Source organism: Paramisgurnus dabryanus, chromosome 10 (assembly GCF_030506205.2).
Source record: "Paramisgurnus dabryanus chromosome 10, PD_genome_1.1, whole genome shotgun sequence".
NCBI classification, from domain to species: Eukaryota; Metazoa; Chordata; class Actinopteri; order Cypriniformes; family Cobitidae; genus Paramisgurnus; species Paramisgurnus dabryanus.
The window spans coordinates 9,052,829-9,069,740 of NC_133346.1; the positions used below are offsets into that span (position 1 = coordinate 9,052,829).

The window sequence follows — 16,912 nt, forward strand, 5'->3', positions numbered from 1 at the left end:
TTTATTTTGTGTATGTTATCACAAGCTATACAAACACAATCTGTGTTGGTAGCCTGGCCCTCCTCACAAAGGTTCACCGTTAATTTAAAAAACGGCTTAGCGAACAAACCCGCGCGGGGATGGAAAGAGGATTAAATTGTATATCGTAAAAAAAATCAATACCATACCTTGCGTATTTATCTCTTCGGTAGTTTATATGTTCATTTCTTCATCCAAACGCCGTCGGTGAATTGTGGTATTTTCACTTCATCGGTCTCGTGTCTTCGCTCATCGACAGCCAGAAAAGACAACCGCTGAGGATGGTGCGGCTCCACCCTTAGCGACCAATCACAGCGAAGATATTTACCAGACGAGAGAAACGGAGATCCCTGATTGGCTGGGGCTCACGTCCGTCTGTTCCCCTCCATCCATTGGTTTCTGGAGCGCTTGTAAGGATGCTGCTGAATACTGACAGGTGCATGTAGCAAACAACCGAGACAAAGGCGACAAATGTATCGTGTTTAATGGATTTTTCGTTCAAAAACACTCTCTCATCAAACACTCTGACTCTTCAAATAGGATTTTTTTCCCTAATCCGGTCTGAAATGTTACTGAAACTACTGTAACTGACATCAGCCTATATTTTATCGTGTAGTACAAATTAAATCTGACGATCAGAACGTACATTTATCTTTGGGTAATGCTAAATATTGTTTATCTAGCATACAATGTGCTACATTTCTTACCTTTATGTTTATATACACCATATATGTGACACACATAACCCTCAAGAAAAAACACACAAACACAAAAAATGTGAGCTAACTTATGGGATACGTGGTCGTTTATGATGAATTATAAATTATGTGCAACGACACTCATGGCCATAAGTCCAAGGCAATAATTTGACACATCCTATGAATTTCCTTACATATTTATGCTTGACTTTTGAGTTTATATATCTTTAGATTGAACTTATAAATACATACATACATAAATACAAAAATAAAATGCTTTTGCATTATTGTAAAAAATGACAAACAACAAACAAAAAATAAAAACATTGTAGTTTTATCTTATACAATTAAATCTAAATGATATGTACCTCTTTTTCTCGATTGCATGCTTCTGTTTTTTTCTGTTTTAAAGAGGATTGTCAATAACATCCAACTATTAAATGAGAATGTCAGTACCAAAGCCCAAAAGAGAGTCTCATGGGCAATCTATTTGTTGAATTAAAAACATACCCATGAGATTCCATTACTGTGTATTTCTGTGATAAATACTAAAAATGACAGGGCTAGGATAAAATCCCTTTGCTTTACATTGCAAAACTCAATAAAAAATAAATGTCTTTTCTTTTATAAACAACACTGTTTTAATTCTTTTGATCCCTCACAGATGTGCGCTACTTTACTGTGAGTGTTGTGCCTTGTTTTTGTAGCCGTTGCTTTTCTTCTTCAAACTTTTGAGATGAAGAACAAGCCCAACTTCAGACCTGTGGACCAGACATGAAAATGCTGGAGGGGTCCAAAAGTTTAAGTCTAGCAAAGTAGCTAGAGTCATATGTCTAAAAGAAGCAGCATTCCATATTGGAACCCAAATGCAGGGCATCCTTCTCAGTTTTTTCCAGAAAAAGCCACCATCCACTGTTCCGAATAAAAATAATGATTATGACAGGCCTACACTATGATGCTCTATAAGCATTAGCTCGTTCACCCGTACTGGTTATCCATATCTGCCAAAGACGGTCGTGGCATGGTAATTTTTGCTGGGTATTCTGGATTACGAGAGGTCTCCATGTAGATAGTGGAGCTGGTGAGGCTCTTACGGTCCTTCTTAGATGCAGAACGACGCTGCCACCGGCAAAGGAGAACCTCCACCTGCTCTCTGAAGAAACTGGTGGTCAGGGTGTAAAGGATGGGGTTCAGGGCACTGTTGATGGGTAGAATAAAAATCACCACCCATGAGTTTATTGTTCCTGCATAAATAAAAAAGCATGGATGAAGACAGAAGAAAATTTTTCCTGGAAGTAAAATAAAACCTGTCCATTGTATCTAGACAGTATTTGTAAATGGTGTAGGCGCACAGTACAAAGCATTTTTAGGAATCTGAGTCGGAGTTAATAAATCAACATTTGTATTTGATCCCCATATATACAATAGGTATAGGTTAATGAGTTCAGTGTAGAACCATGAGTTTTATTTTACCATAAACAAAGGAGACATTTTCCATTGCTTGTGCATTGTTTATTTAGATTTGTGAACCTGAATGTCAACCATTAGATACCATAAAATATATTCAAACAACTATATATACTCATTAAATGTCACTGAAAAAAATGATTCATTCAATTAACTCAATTTTTTTAAAGGTAAGTGGTTGCAATCAGTTTGTTTTTAACAAAAGTTTTTAGTTTTGTTTTGCAATTTTTTTGTTTAAATGTAGCTTAAATAAATGGATTGCGACCACTTACCTTAAAATTTTGAGTAAATTGAATGAATCATTTTTTCTGTGTATACCTCGCAATGCAATGTAAGTCGCTTTCACTGAAAAAAATAATATTAAGTCAATTTACTCAATTTTTTTTAAGGTAAGTGGTTGCAATCAATTTATTTAAGCTACATTTAAACAAAAGTTTTTATATTCTTTTCATTTTTTTGTTTAAATGTATCTTGAATAAATGTATTGTGACCACTTACCTTAAAAATTTGAGTAAATTGAATGAATCATTTTTTTTTTCTGTGTACACATTGTAATGCAATGTAACTTTCACTGAAAAAAAGATTCATTAAATTTACTCAATTTTTTAAGGTAAGTGGTTCCAATTAATTTATTCAAAATACATTTAAACAAAAAAGGTAAAGAATATAAAAAGTTTTGTTTAAATGTAGCTTAAATAAATTGATTGCAACCACTTACCTTAAAAAAATTGACTAAATTAAATGAATCTTTTTGTTTCAGTGTATATCTTGTTATGCAATGTAAGTCGCTTTCACTGATTAAAAAATTATTCATTCAATTTACTAAATTTTTTTAAGGTAAGTGGTTGCAATCAATTTATTTAAGCTACATTTAAACAAAAGTGTTTTATTTATTTTTTTACAATTTTATTTAAATGTATTTAAATAAATTGATTGCAACCACTTACCTTTAAAAATTGAGTAAATTGAATGAATAATTTATTTCAGTGTTGGATAAAAACTTATCCAATGTAAATGTATTTGAAGCCAAAACCTGTTTTGCTTTATTTGCATTTTCACAACTATAGAGCTCAAATACTACAACAGCTTTCCAAATCACAATATGTAAATAAAAGATAAGCAACAACAATATACAGTATAGAGCCTCATGAAGACAATTTATAAGACTTTTTTACTGTTGAAATGAAAAGATTCTTAATGCACATGGCATGCCATGTCAGTGTTAACCCTTATGCCATAAATACAGTATGACACAAATATATAAAACAAAATAATTTAGAAAAACAGATCCAATGCTGCAGACAAACATGCATACCTGGAATCTCAACTTTTAGCAGTGAGAGTGTTTTCACCAAAAATATGGGTATCCAGCAGAGAGCGTCAGAGAACACAATGAAGAAAAAGCGGTTGGCCACGGCCACGTCTTTGTGCAGCCGGCTGCGCACATCTGTGGCATTGATGCCTGTTTTATAAATGGAACAGAACATGCTGGAATACGAAACTACAATCACCAAGAATGCCACCAGATTAAGACCTGTGAATACATAATGACATGTATTTCAGGATAAGCATCAAACAGATTAAACGTTGTTACATCAGATTTCTATTACAGTGTACTTAATGCATTTGTATTATTATAAAACTATGTCAGTGAGACAAACAATACTGAATTAAATTAAACACGTTATTAAAATCAAATGGGTAAAAAGACTGTAATTTATCAAACCCAGAAATATCCCTGTGGAGTATGCTTTGGCTGTGGGTTTTTCCAGCCTATCAGAGTGCAGAGGGAAACAAACTCCATTTCGCCCGTAATAGTTCCCAAAGAGGTCTTCGTTTAGCAAGGGTACTGCTGCTATTACAAATCCCAGAATCCAGATGAAGGACAGGACCAGCCCTGTTTGTAGTTTTCCGGGCCTCAGATGGATAAATGGGAAAACGATGACTAGGAATTTTTCTAGTGTTAGGTAAGTAAGAAGGAGAACTGATACTTCAGAGGAAAGCATAGCAAGAAAGCCAATGGTTCGACATTCTACGCTGTCCATCCAGATCAGAGCGTTGCGGTTGTATTCCCCCCGAAATTTCACATCAAACACTCCGAGGAAAAACAGATAGACTCCCATCAGACAGTCTGCAACTGAAAAACATTCAACAAAGCAAAATCATCAAAACAGTGATAATGATGTGATACAATGTTTAATATGGATGAAAGTAAATTTATGAAATGTGGCAGGAAGAAAATTACAGATTTTTAAAGTATTACTTTGTATTTTTCCTCTCCAATACAGATTAACTGTTCAAAGTCTTTCTTGTAAAACTCACTCTCGACAAAAATATGTCACTGGGGCGGTACCTTTTCAAAAAGTACACTTTTGTACTCAAAATGTGAATATTGGTACAGGTACATACAGTACACTCTGCGTTATATTCAACCCAGCGTTGGGTCAAAAAGGGACGAACCCAGCCCTTGGGTTGTAATTCAGCCTACGCTGAGTTGTTTCAACCCAAAATGCTTGGTTGTTTAACCCATTGTAAGGTCAAATATTAAAAATTTTCTGGGTTAATTCAACCCAACTGCTGGGCTCGTCCCATTTTGACCAAAGGCTCCATTTTTTGGAGTGTAGCCTACTGCTACAGTACCTCAAAAGTACATATCTGTACCAAAATGGTACAAACTGACCCAGTAAAATTTTTTGTACTTTTATTCTAAATTAAAACTGCATTAAAGTGCCTTATATACTTACACTATAAAAGATGACCTTTTTAAAACGCACCGTCCCAGTAACAACTTTTGTACCTTTTTTCTGAAATGGTATAACACTAAATTAAAGTGGCTCATCTAGTTATAAAAACAGTGTTATCAAACAAAAACATCACAAAGAAAGCAATGTTGATGTCCGTACTACGGCAGGATTGCTGTTCCTGATTTTTATAGCAGGTTGAAACATGTTGGTTATTATTATATCCTCAGTTCGCAATTAACTTGATATAAAATGAAAGTGACTACCTTAGCTACACTTCCTTATTACCTACATAAAAACAAGGACACGGTTTGACCAGAAGTGTCTGCTGTGTGAAATTGCTTGCCAGTTTGTTTCAGGCTTTTTTTTGTCATTGGTGATGTGAAATATCTGACAGCTGCTTATTTTCTTGTTGTCCAAATAGTCAGAGTGAAACTCGAGAGTTCTCCATCTGTCACAAAGGCTTATGAGACGGGGATTTGTTTCTGGAAAAAATATATAAAAATATCATTCTTCCTAAGGTTTAATCAAATATATTGAGGTCGCCCTCTTGTTCCAGCTCTGCACAATATCTGGACACCAGAAAATTTGGACTTCGGAGCAACATCTTCGTGGAACATCATGGACATTCGTGAAAGTTCAGCCAGAGACACCGAAATGTGAACCGCGAGATCGGCTGATAACAGAAATCTTGATTGCAGGGAAGTTGGTCTGACATTTAAAAAGATTTTAACCGAGCAGTGCAGCTCAACATTTAACAGTATTTTTCCAACTACTAAGAAAGCCAAATTTTTAATACAATGAAGTACATAGAAGTTATTACACAAATATGTAATAATATAACCAAAAGTAATACGTTGTCTAATTTAATATGTTTTGTTTAATTAAAATGTTATGTCATAAATGTCATAAATTTTGCAACGTACACGGAGGGGGGGGGGGGGGGGGCTGGGGGGGGCGCAGGCCGTAAATGTTTGAGAACCACTGATGTAAAGCATATTAAACCTTCACACAAGGCTTTGCCAACATACACATTTTTGTCTCGCCAGACAAGATATAGTTTTTCATTTCTAAGTAGCATATTACTTTGTTTTTGCCACAACAAAATGATTTGATAAAAATACAATTAAGATAGTTTTTCAACAAAATTTTAATAAAAAAAATGGTAAGGCCGAAGATTGTGTAAGAGACAAAATTTTAAAATTATTGGATATGTTTTCTTGCAAAGTTAAAATGAAAATAAAAGAAAGAGGCCTGAAATCACATTTTTAGCAGATGTAAACTCTAAAAAAAAAGTTGCCTAAATTGCCCATGGGTTTGTTTGTGAATGGGCGACACTTTTTTATGCAATTAAAACCTAACATCAGCCATCTATCCATCCGCTCATCTTGATGTCCAGATGAAAATACATCTGTGATAGATTTACTGAAGTATTAGTAGATGTGTTATTGTTCGGTACATCAGGAAGTGATAGAGCTGTGGAACAGCTTGTAACTTTCTCCATTAAATAAATTAAACAAAACAAAAAATATGAAAAATATAATAATATTCATATTTAAAGAACTGCTACACTACTAATAAGATTATAGATATACACACAGGAACTAACAATCAATCAAACACACATGCACAAACACACACACACAAAAAAGATATACACAGACATGAAAGCTATTATTATGCAGATAAATCCCCCCACCTATTGTTATTGCTTTTTTGGCTAATACCTCCATTCAAGAAGGCATTAACAATACTGTGTATTTCTCTCCAGGAAAATCCCTGTTTTGTTCCTGCTGCAGCACGTCTGGCCAAACTTTTTTGGAGCAATTTCCATTTCGACCATATGGACTTTTATGAGAGTGTTACTGATATATGACAGTCTTATTTGAGTGTTTTCATCTGTGTGTGGGTTTGTTAGCGGTTAACTTACAACACAGGACTTTGATGCAGGCCGCATGCAGGTTGTTCTCTGCTCTAATGAACGAGCGCATGCCGATAACGAAGATATTCCCAAAACAGGTGATGAATGCCATCACCCACACGGACACGCGCAGGACCAGGCTGGCGAGCAGGTCTTCCACAGAGGAAATTCCATCCGTGTTAGGTTTACATTTCCGAACATGTGGGGCATAGGAACAGTACTGAAAATCCTTAAAATATCTAAAAGGCAAAATTGCAACAGATTACCACCTACAAAAATGTACTGTTTATGCAGACTTATAACCAGACCACACAATGAAAAGTACATACATGTGGGACAGGTTCCCCATTGGAAGAAACATCTTGGTCTGAATGTCTGGTATTTCAATGCCCTCCAGACTTCTGTTAAACACGAATTGATGTTATATTTCATACGACACCTACTAAAACATCCTTAAGAGACATTGTTGAAAGGGTAGGTAATGAAGTTAATACTCACAGGGACTCAAGCTGGACCAGGTGAACGAAATGACTGGCGTGAATGTGGAGTAATGGATTGTGAGAGATGTTCCTGCAAACATAAGAAGAAACGGTTCGTCCGGAAATTACATTATGTCGAAATTTATCCACAATCATGTTATACTAAATCCCAGTGTGGTAAATTTTTCCAGTGGAACACAGAGGGAGGACTGTTACGCATTCTCCTAATTCAAAAGCAATTCATAGGGGATATTTGAGCTTGACAACCCCTGAGCTGCATTACAATTCTTAAAAATTACTACTTTGTGTGCCACTGAAAAAATGATAGCACACAGAAGTAAATAATAACATCTAATCTTACGTTTTTGCATGAACTACACTGCTAAAAGACCAGGTTGGCTGTGCGTCCCCAAATGTTGTGATTAGGGTGCTACCGAGGGGCAACCTTCCGATCTCTCTGATGAAGCCAACACGGAAGTGACTTAAACTGCAATTCATCGACGTGCAGCTAAAGGCTGGCTCCAAAGTGAAGTCAAATCCCAATTTTTCACATTTTTAATTTTTTTTAGCATGATACAAGCACTGGGGACCCAGTTTTACTGTAGCACTTAAACAAAGAAAACGTCAGATTATCATGATATGTCTCCTTTAAGCCTTAAAGTTCTGCATAATTAAGGGCGTGGCCACTTGAGTGATAGGTGGATTGCCGCTGCTGTCCGCAGAACTGTACCCACATTCCGCCTATTTGGCCATTTTCGGTTAGGCGGTGCCGCGTTTGCCAAGATGGTGACGACAGGCTCCACCCACTTTTGGCATAAACAACACCCTTCAGAAACCTAAGGATAACATCCGATCTCTCTGTTGAAGAAAATACGGAAGTGACTTAAACTGCAATTCATCGACTGGCCGCTAGAGGCAGCCTCCAAAAGGGAGTCAATTCCCATAGACCCCCAAAATATTACAATGGTACAAAAATAGTTTTGTGTCTGTATAGCTAGGTTTGCTCTTCATGACAACTGTGAGGAGGGTGAATTTTTTTGTAACTCCTCCGTTTAAATTATATTAAGCTTTAAAGTTCTGCATAATTAAGGGCGTGGCCACTTGAGTGAGGGGTGAACAGCCACTTCGGTCACTAGAATCGAACTAGGCGGGCATGGTTTCAGCAACCAGACACCTCAGCTTCACAGGCGTCCCACCTCTTTACCCATTTTCGGACATTCGCGAGTGATGCGCGATGATGCGCGGCCAAGATGGCGACGGCAGGCACCGCCTACTTTAAGCTTCAAAAATTATCTTCAGAGACCAATGGTTGATGTCACGGACACCACGTCCATATTTAACAATGGGTTAAGTCTATGACTTAAAGGCACAATATGTCATTTTAGCCGCTAGACGTCGTCATACAAAAGCAAAATCGTTGCTTGGTGCCATATGAAGAAGCATGGAATGATGGTCTTTCTGTTCTGTCGGGACTTTTACAAATCATGCTAATGAATGATGCAATAGTTTTATAACTGTAAGATTGGATAGCATCTGCTTCTGCATTTGAAGCTGCGCAGATCGATCGATGTATGAAAACAAGAGCTACTTGATTTTGGATCACTCTCGGAAAACTATGATCTCATACGCAGATCAGTCTGCACAGCACTGCATGAAGTTAAACACATCTATGATTTCTACCACAGTGAAGGCAGAAACCGGTGATAACATGGACACGACACCCTTGACAGGCGACCCATACGAACAGGGGGAGAACCCTGTGGATTCAAACATTGCTGAAAACATCTGGGATGATGTAAGTACACATTTTCAAGATATTTAAAGGGAACATGTCATAAAATTCCGACTTTTTCCATGTTTAAGTGCTATAATTGGGTCCCCAGTGCTTTTATCAACCTAGAAAATGTGAAAAAGAACAACCTAGTAACTTAGTATTGGTAAAGCATTCTCTGCAAGCATGTGAAAAAATACATCACTGAAATTTGGCTCTCCTTGTGATGTCAGAAGGGGATAGTACCACCCTTAATCTGCACTATCCAACCACGGCACTGCCATTTAAACATGTCATAATAAATTATCTACATGGGATTTTGAGTTTAAACTTCACATATGTACTCTGGGGACACCAAAGATTTATTTGACATCTTAAAACGTCTTGTGAAATGTCCCCTTTAACAATGTGCTAGTAGTTTTTGGTTTAAGGTAGCTTAAATTGTGGTTTAAAATGATTTTAAATGAATTGAGTAACTGATATTAGCATAACTCACAGTTTAAACAGAGATTTTAAGCTCTTGAAAGTGTTTCTGGGAAGATCTGAGATTCTGTTGCAAGACAAATCTCTACAAAACAGAAAGGATAAAATTAATAACACAATCAGATGAGTGTAATGAAAGAGCACACAAAGACTTTTTTTAGCATCCAAATGATGATGTAACCGAAGAACACAAACATGGTTATAACTTTCACATAACAACATCATTAATGCATTGTTCAGATTTTGTGCTGGGGTACTTACAGTTCAACCAAAGATCCGAGTGAATGAAACATGTTTTCTGGAAGAGCCTTGATTTTATTGTCATGCAGTGATCTGTGGAAAAAACGAGAGGACAAAGCAAATATCACTCGTTTGCTGTTCTGCGGAAAGCCTTAAATAACCAGATAATATCTAAATCCTACCATGTTTGCTGTATTTCCTAGCTTATTTTTTGGCAAGGACAATCTGACCCTATCTACAGGGACACCCATCACTCCCTCTAAGCCTGATTGAAGATATGTCTGACACATCCCCACATCTCTTACAGCAGTGAATAACATGATGTTAATAGTAAACTAATAGAGTCAAGAGAAAGCGTTCGGAGGGGGATTTTTGGCGACAGTCAGTCCACATAAGACAGGAATGACATGAACAAAATCATTCTGTCATCACAGTGAGACGCTCTGATATCATTTTCAGCTTTAGGAGGCCGAACAAAGGCCGCAAATGAACCAAATAGAGAGGCATTCTTAGAAAGAATAGGATAAGTTTACGTATTTTTAAACTTGTTAATTAGCATTATTTACATACTTGAAATATTTAGTGCTTCATAACTGTTTACTGTTTAAATAAAGCTAAATACAGGTTACATTGTCGACAACAGGGGCATGTTGTCACAAAATCTAATACAGGTATGTGTTTAGTGAACCACAGCCGTTTTTCCTAGGCAATATCTTTCCAAATTGCTTTTTTGTAGCCAATCTTTAAAGTATGTGCCTCTGACTTTCAAAAGTAAATTGGAGTAAAATATATTCACTGAAGTCAAAGTGTGACAACTAGCCCCGCTCTCCATATAATCTGCCTGCTTTCATTCTCTACAAGCACACTGATAATAAACACACACACACATACAGATACACAGACAGTCAGATGACTAAATACAAATAAGAATTTCCCTTTAGACATTAAAAAAAATCTTATGAAAGATCCAAAATCACCATCTGCACAACATTTCAAGACATTGACTATTAAATCAATCCACCGTGTTGCCATTTAAAAACACAATGCTGGCAGCGTCGTATCTATGACCGTACAATATACAAACCTAATCAGATTTTATAGTGGATTGCGGCAGAGGATGAATACAAGCAACAACAAAAAAACTTACAGCACAGTGAGCGTGGTACACGTCGTAAGAGTGGAATAATTCAGCAAATCCACGTGGTTCTCTGCAAAATCCCTGTAAGGAGGCCCAGGCCAAAAAAAGCAGCAATAAATTTAAAGAAATACATACAAAACTAACTTCAAGGACATGATTGTTTAAAGCGCCTGCCTGCAACAACAAATATAAATTAACCAAGAGTTATAAGGACATGACAGCTATATTAATAATCTTTGTGATTTATACGTAAAGCCTCTGGCTTGAATTGTTCATTCTGTTAACACATAAGTAAATGAATCTGCTGGTGCTGCTGATAAAGTGGACCTTCTCTCAGCACTCCCAGTCTAGACAAGCAGATGGCAAATTGTCAATCAACAGCGAGGATTTCTCACCGTTTCCCAAACATCTAAAATCGCGGTGGCCCTGTTGATGTCCATTGTCCAGCTCTCTGTGAGCTGAGTATAATTACTGCAATGAAATCCTCACAGATGCCGAATGTAAAATGCTCATTATGGCTCAAAAACACACAAATGACACCCCTTGTTCAGATATGGGCACTGTTTGATGATTTTAGATGTAAGTCAATCAAGACTGAAACTTAAGATGTTATGTGTTTTGGAGCTGCATGGTTTCTACTAGCTAGTCTTTTGTGGGCGTTAGTTGATGCATGCTGGTAGACCATCTCTGGACTAGCAACAAACCAACTACATAGCTGGTTGTACATAAATAGTAGCTTGTAACAAGTCTACCTATGGGTATAAATAAAGTAACCTGAACTACACATAAAGGTGCTTCACGATGCCATAGAAGAATCAATTTTGGCTTAATGGTTCTATATAGAACCGTTTAATAAACAGGGTTCCTACACAATTTTCATTTCAAAATTCCATACATTTTCAGACTCAAATTTCCAGACTTCTAGATTTTTCTGACCATATTTAACTTGTTCTGATAAAAAAAAAAATTTTAATTGCCAACTGTTACATTCTTAACATTAAGTATTGGTGATTTTGGGGGCGGGATGGGAAAAGTGAATGAACCAGGACTCAAACTCGGGTCTCCCGTAGCACAACAAAGCTGAATGGCAACGCACTTACCCACAATGCTATCAATTGGCTATTAGGTACAGCAAACTTGAAAGGTCTGTTTAAACAAAAGCTAATTATAAATAAAAAAATTAGAAATTCTATATCAAAATATTGCCTTTTGTGACCTCAACACTGAAAAAAAATATTCATTGAATTTAATAACTTAATTTTTTTAAGGTAAGTGGTTGCAATCAATTTGTTTAAGCTACATTTAAACAAAAAAGATTAGTAAAGTAAAATAAAATATAAAACTTTTGTTTAAATGTAGCTTAAATAAATTGATTGCAACCACTTACCTTAAAAAAACCACAAAAATGGATTAATTTCAATGAATCATTTTTTTCAGTAAACGAACAAAATGCTAAATCAGTCACAATTTTTTAAAGGGTTATTAATTTACTCAAAAATGAAATTTCAATTATCCTTAACTTACCCTCATGTCATTCTAAACTAATACGATCAAGTGTAAAAATGATCTTTTGTCAGTGCTGGTAGACTGATCCAATCACCATGAAAAAAACGATTGTATATATAATATATATTTAGAAATTCTTCATTTTATAATTAGAAAATGCAATAGGAACAATAGTCTGGAAACGTAAATATTTTTCCATACTCTGATTTATTTATTCCATACTTTTCCAGACCTGGAAATTACTCAAATCCAGGCTTGTGCACAATTCAGAATTGGCCTCCATTCAATTCATGAATTGGAATTTGAATTGACTCCGCCCTACAGGAAGTTGAATTTGAATTGGAATGACAGGAAGTGGAATTAAATTCATGGCAATTCAAAGAAATTCCACAGTCACACAAAAGAAACAATCTCACATACATTCATACATTCATACTCTGGAAAATTGTTTGGCAACCATTTTAAATACTTCGCTAAAGTAAAGCATTCTGGGAAATGAAGTCATGTTCCATCGTGTTCTACAAAATTACAATTACAAAAAATCTAACTTAATAATTTGTTACGTGACTAGAGTTTTTAACATTAATTGCTGGAGGAAAACATTTCCTGTTAATGTAATCTGTACAAGGAGTTCAAACTAATTTAATTTATAGAATATGTAATGCAATCATATCTGACATATACTGAAAGCTTCATTTTTAACACTTCACTTACTGTATAATTTGTATATGAATTTCTTTGAATTTCTATTGAATTGCAGTTCTGCTTCCTTTAATTCAAATTCGAATAGTAATTCTAGATCCTTTTTTTGTCATTAATTCAAATTCAATTCAAATTCAAGAACTGAATTGGAATTCAGGAGTCATTCTCAATTCAATTCTGAATTGTGCACAAGTCTGCTCAAATCAAATTTCATACTGTTCCAAACCCCATAGGAACCCTGAATAAAACCACATAGAACCATTTTCACAAAAGATTCTTTAGATTATAAAAACGCAAGAAATGGAATAAAAATTTATTTAAAGAACTTCTGACTGAATTATTCTGTTGGAAACCAAAAATGTTTTTTCTTTGGCTTCGCTGTGAAGTACATTTTGTGCACCTTTATTTTATTTTTTATCAGTCTGGCTTGAGACTAAACTGACTTCTGGAACAAATACCATCGCTGTGCGGATTTGGCAGCCCGGCAAGAATTTAAGGATCTGTAGCTAACATTGTATACATTTTTTTGCTCAGTAACCTTACCTCAGTTTAAACTAGATAATTTACTGGTTATTTATTTGGCTTGTTATTAAAATAATCTGCTCCGAAGGACTCTGTTGTTATTGATTCTTTGTGGAAGTCTACCAGAAGTTAAGCTTGGGTCACAAATGCTGTTTATTTATGTTGTTGCAGCTGAAGCGTCTATGAGAATAGTTTTACTTGGAAATCTCTGGTTGGTTTCAATATTTATATTGTATAATGTCATCTGGATTTAGATAGGATTTTGATGGGGTATCAGTTGATTTATCAAGATCTCATGAAGCATCAACTCAGTTTAATGATTCTTTTACCTTGTTAACATTAGAATGACCTACTTAGATAAACCAGAGTCTGACACTAATGGACACATGTATAAACACATGTAAATAAACACACCCAGAAAGTAACACAGCTGACTGCACCAGTTTGTACCAGCAAACCTTACCAGATGCAATAACAGAAAATAATAATAACTATGTAAAATACTAATGATATTTACTTTAAATTGGATGATAAATAAATGTTTTTTAAGTTAAACTCTTAAAATCTCAGAAGGTACTTTAAAGAATCACTCTACTTTTTAAAAATAGGCTCATTTCCAGCTCCCCTAAAGTTAAACATTTGATTTTTACCGTTTTGGAATCCATTCAGCTGATCTCTGGGTCTGGCGCTACCACTTTTAGCATAGCTTAGCATAATCCATTGAATCTGATTAGACCATTAGCGTCGCGCTAAAAAATAACCAAAGAGTTTTCGATATTTTTCCTATTTAAAACTTATCTCTTCTGTAGTTACATTGTGTACTAAGACCGACAGAAAATGTAATAAGAAACAGATGTTATCTGTATTAAAAGAAGTCGTAAAATCTCTTTTTATTTTATTTTTCTAAATAACCAAAGAGTTTCGATATTTTTCCTATTTAAAACTTGGCACTTCTGTAGTTACATTGTGTACTAAGACTGACAGAAATTTAAAAGTACACAGTGTAACTACAGAAGAGTCAAGTTTTAAATAGGAAAAATATCGAAACTCTTTGGTTATTTTTTAGCAGAAAGCTAACGCTCTTATCAGATTCAATGGATTGTGCTAAGCTAAAGTAAAAGTTGTACGGCCAGACCCATAGATCAGCTGAATGGAAAAGATAAAGGGCCTAGTACACAACCCTGTGGAACCCCCGTATTGATAACAATACTGTTAGACTTAAAAGACCAAACATTTTTAGGAAGTCCTTGATCCACTGAACAAGAGTTGAATTAACCTGAAGATTCTAAAGAAGTTCCAATAATAAACAGATGTTATCTGTATTAAAAGGAGTCTTAAAATCTCTTTTTATTTTATTTTTCTAAATAACCAAAGAGTTTTGATATTTTTCCTATTTAAAACTTGACTCTTCTGTAGTTACATTGTGTACTAAGACCGACAGAAAATTAAAAGTACACAGTGTAACTACAGAAGAGTCAAGTTTTAAATAGGAAAAATATCGAAACTCTTTGGTTATTTTTTAGCAGAATGCTAACGGTCTAATCAGATTCAATGGATTGTGCTAAGCTATGCTTAAAGTGGTACGGCCAGACCGATAGATCAGCTGAATGGATTCCAAAACGGATGGATTCCTTTTTTTTTTAAAGTGGAGTGTCTCTTTAAGTAAGTGTACTTGGGCCAAGTTCATCTGACAAAAATGTTTGAAAAAGTATAACTACTGTACCAAAACCAATACTAATGCAAAGTATATGTATGATTTATGTCCACTTTTGTGTTCGTAAAACAGTTCCGAGACAGAAAAGGCCCGTAAGTACTTACAGCCAGCTGAGCACGGGCATGTGCTGACAAAGACTCGATTCAGGCAACCGCATCAAGGTCGTGTTTACCATAGATCTGAAATCAACAAAAAAATTAAACCTGAAACTTCAACATGGCATCCACTGCAGACTGTTACATCAACAGCTTTAAAGAAACCCCTACAGTGTTTCCAGATGCGACTGAATCGGTCACAGAGGGAAACATAAAAGCTTTCTGCTAGACTAGACGTGTGCTGGATGACAGGTGTCTCTTTTTACGACAATAATTAGTGCAATAGATGTTGTGCTTTAAATTAGGTCTTGTAAAAACGAGTGCTTAATGTTAATTAACTAACTAATAAATTAATGATAAAATCTGCTTTGAAAAAAGGTCATGTGTTTAGTCATCAAATAGCAGAACATTACCTTTAAAAACAAGTAATACAAAATGAGCTTATTATGCAAATGTAGAGAACAATTTGATCCGCGCTCATAAATGCAAGATTAATGGAGTGCTTGTTATGCGGGCGGACACCTGTATAACTAATTCGCAAGACAGAATTTTAAAAAGATCATTAAAAAACACACCGGAACGAACAATTGTTTTACATACAGTAAATTTTGTTGGGTGCCTACCCTCCTCAATTTTAAAATACTACCGTTCCAGGACTCAGAACAGAGTGCTGCACTGATACAGAAACATATAAATAATGCTCTGTAAATACAAACACGGGCAAGCTTTTGCATGCAATGGCTAAATTGCAAACAGAGCCGAAGCCAGGCCACTAGAAACAGTTCCAGAGATCAACCATCATCATTTCATCTACTAAGGGTATCGAAAAGTCAGTGAACTGAAGAAAATATTTTGGGCAAGCGTGTAATCTCATGAGTTCTGGGATAACTTTTGATTCATATCTTCATTCATGAAATGTAATCTCGTGAGGGATTATTCTTTGCTTTTAGTATAAGGAGAACATCCTGGATTTCATTAAGGTGTGGGAACATGAATAAAAAAATATTTGAAATCCATATCTCCCTAAAGGAAAGCGCTGGGTCAATGACTTCATTTTTTCAGCAAGCGGTAGGTGGCAAAACAATGTAAAACTCATTCATTCAGTGCTCTGAAAAAGTTTTGGAATTTCATTAGGAATTCATGCATATTCCTTTTTGTGTTCCACCAATGAAAAAGTCATATGGCTTTGGAATGACATGAGAGTTAGGAACTGTTGACAGAATTCCTAACGGTTTATTTACCGCTCTACTTTAGTTAAGAAAACACTTGGTGCACACTGAAACTTAGCATGGAAAACTCATTATGATGAAGTCGAACGAGGACACATAGAAAAGACGCAACAGACAGAGAACATTAAACATATGATATCAAGAGGAAGAGAATAAAATGCAGAGTAAAATAAAGAGAGGTTAGTCAC

At 35.5% G+C, this 16,912-nt stretch overlaps 1 protein-coding gene across 2 annotated transcripts in view; it reads right to left on the reverse strand.

Moving 5' to 3' along the window:
• Window positions 1-485: 485 nt before the first annotated feature.
• Window positions 486-16,912, reverse strand: part of rxfp2a (relaxin family peptide receptor 2a) — a 62,607-nt gene continuing 46,180 nt past the window's right edge. For both annotated transcript variants that reach the window (XM_065260131.2, XM_065260138.1), the window contains 10 exons: window positions 15,505-15,579; window positions 10,966-11,037; window positions 9,840-9,911; window positions 9,592-9,663; window positions 7,344-7,415; window positions 7,175-7,246; window positions 6,855-7,084; window positions 3,910-4,320; window positions 3,499-3,717; window positions 486-1,960 (listed from right to left, as the gene is read on the reverse strand). In XM_065260131.2, the coding sequence (XP_065116203.1) occupies window positions 1,695-1,960; window positions 3,499-3,717; window positions 3,910-4,320; window positions 6,855-7,084; window positions 7,175-7,246; window positions 7,344-7,415; window positions 9,592-9,663; window positions 9,840-9,911; window positions 10,966-11,037; window positions 15,505-15,579 (1,561 nt within the window). In that variant the 3' untranslated portion in view covers window positions 486-1,694. The remainder of the gene's footprint in view (window positions 1,961-3,498; window positions 3,718-3,909; window positions 4,321-6,854; window positions 7,085-7,174; window positions 7,247-7,343; window positions 7,416-9,591; window positions 9,664-9,839; window positions 9,912-10,965; window positions 11,038-15,504; window positions 15,580-16,912) is intronic.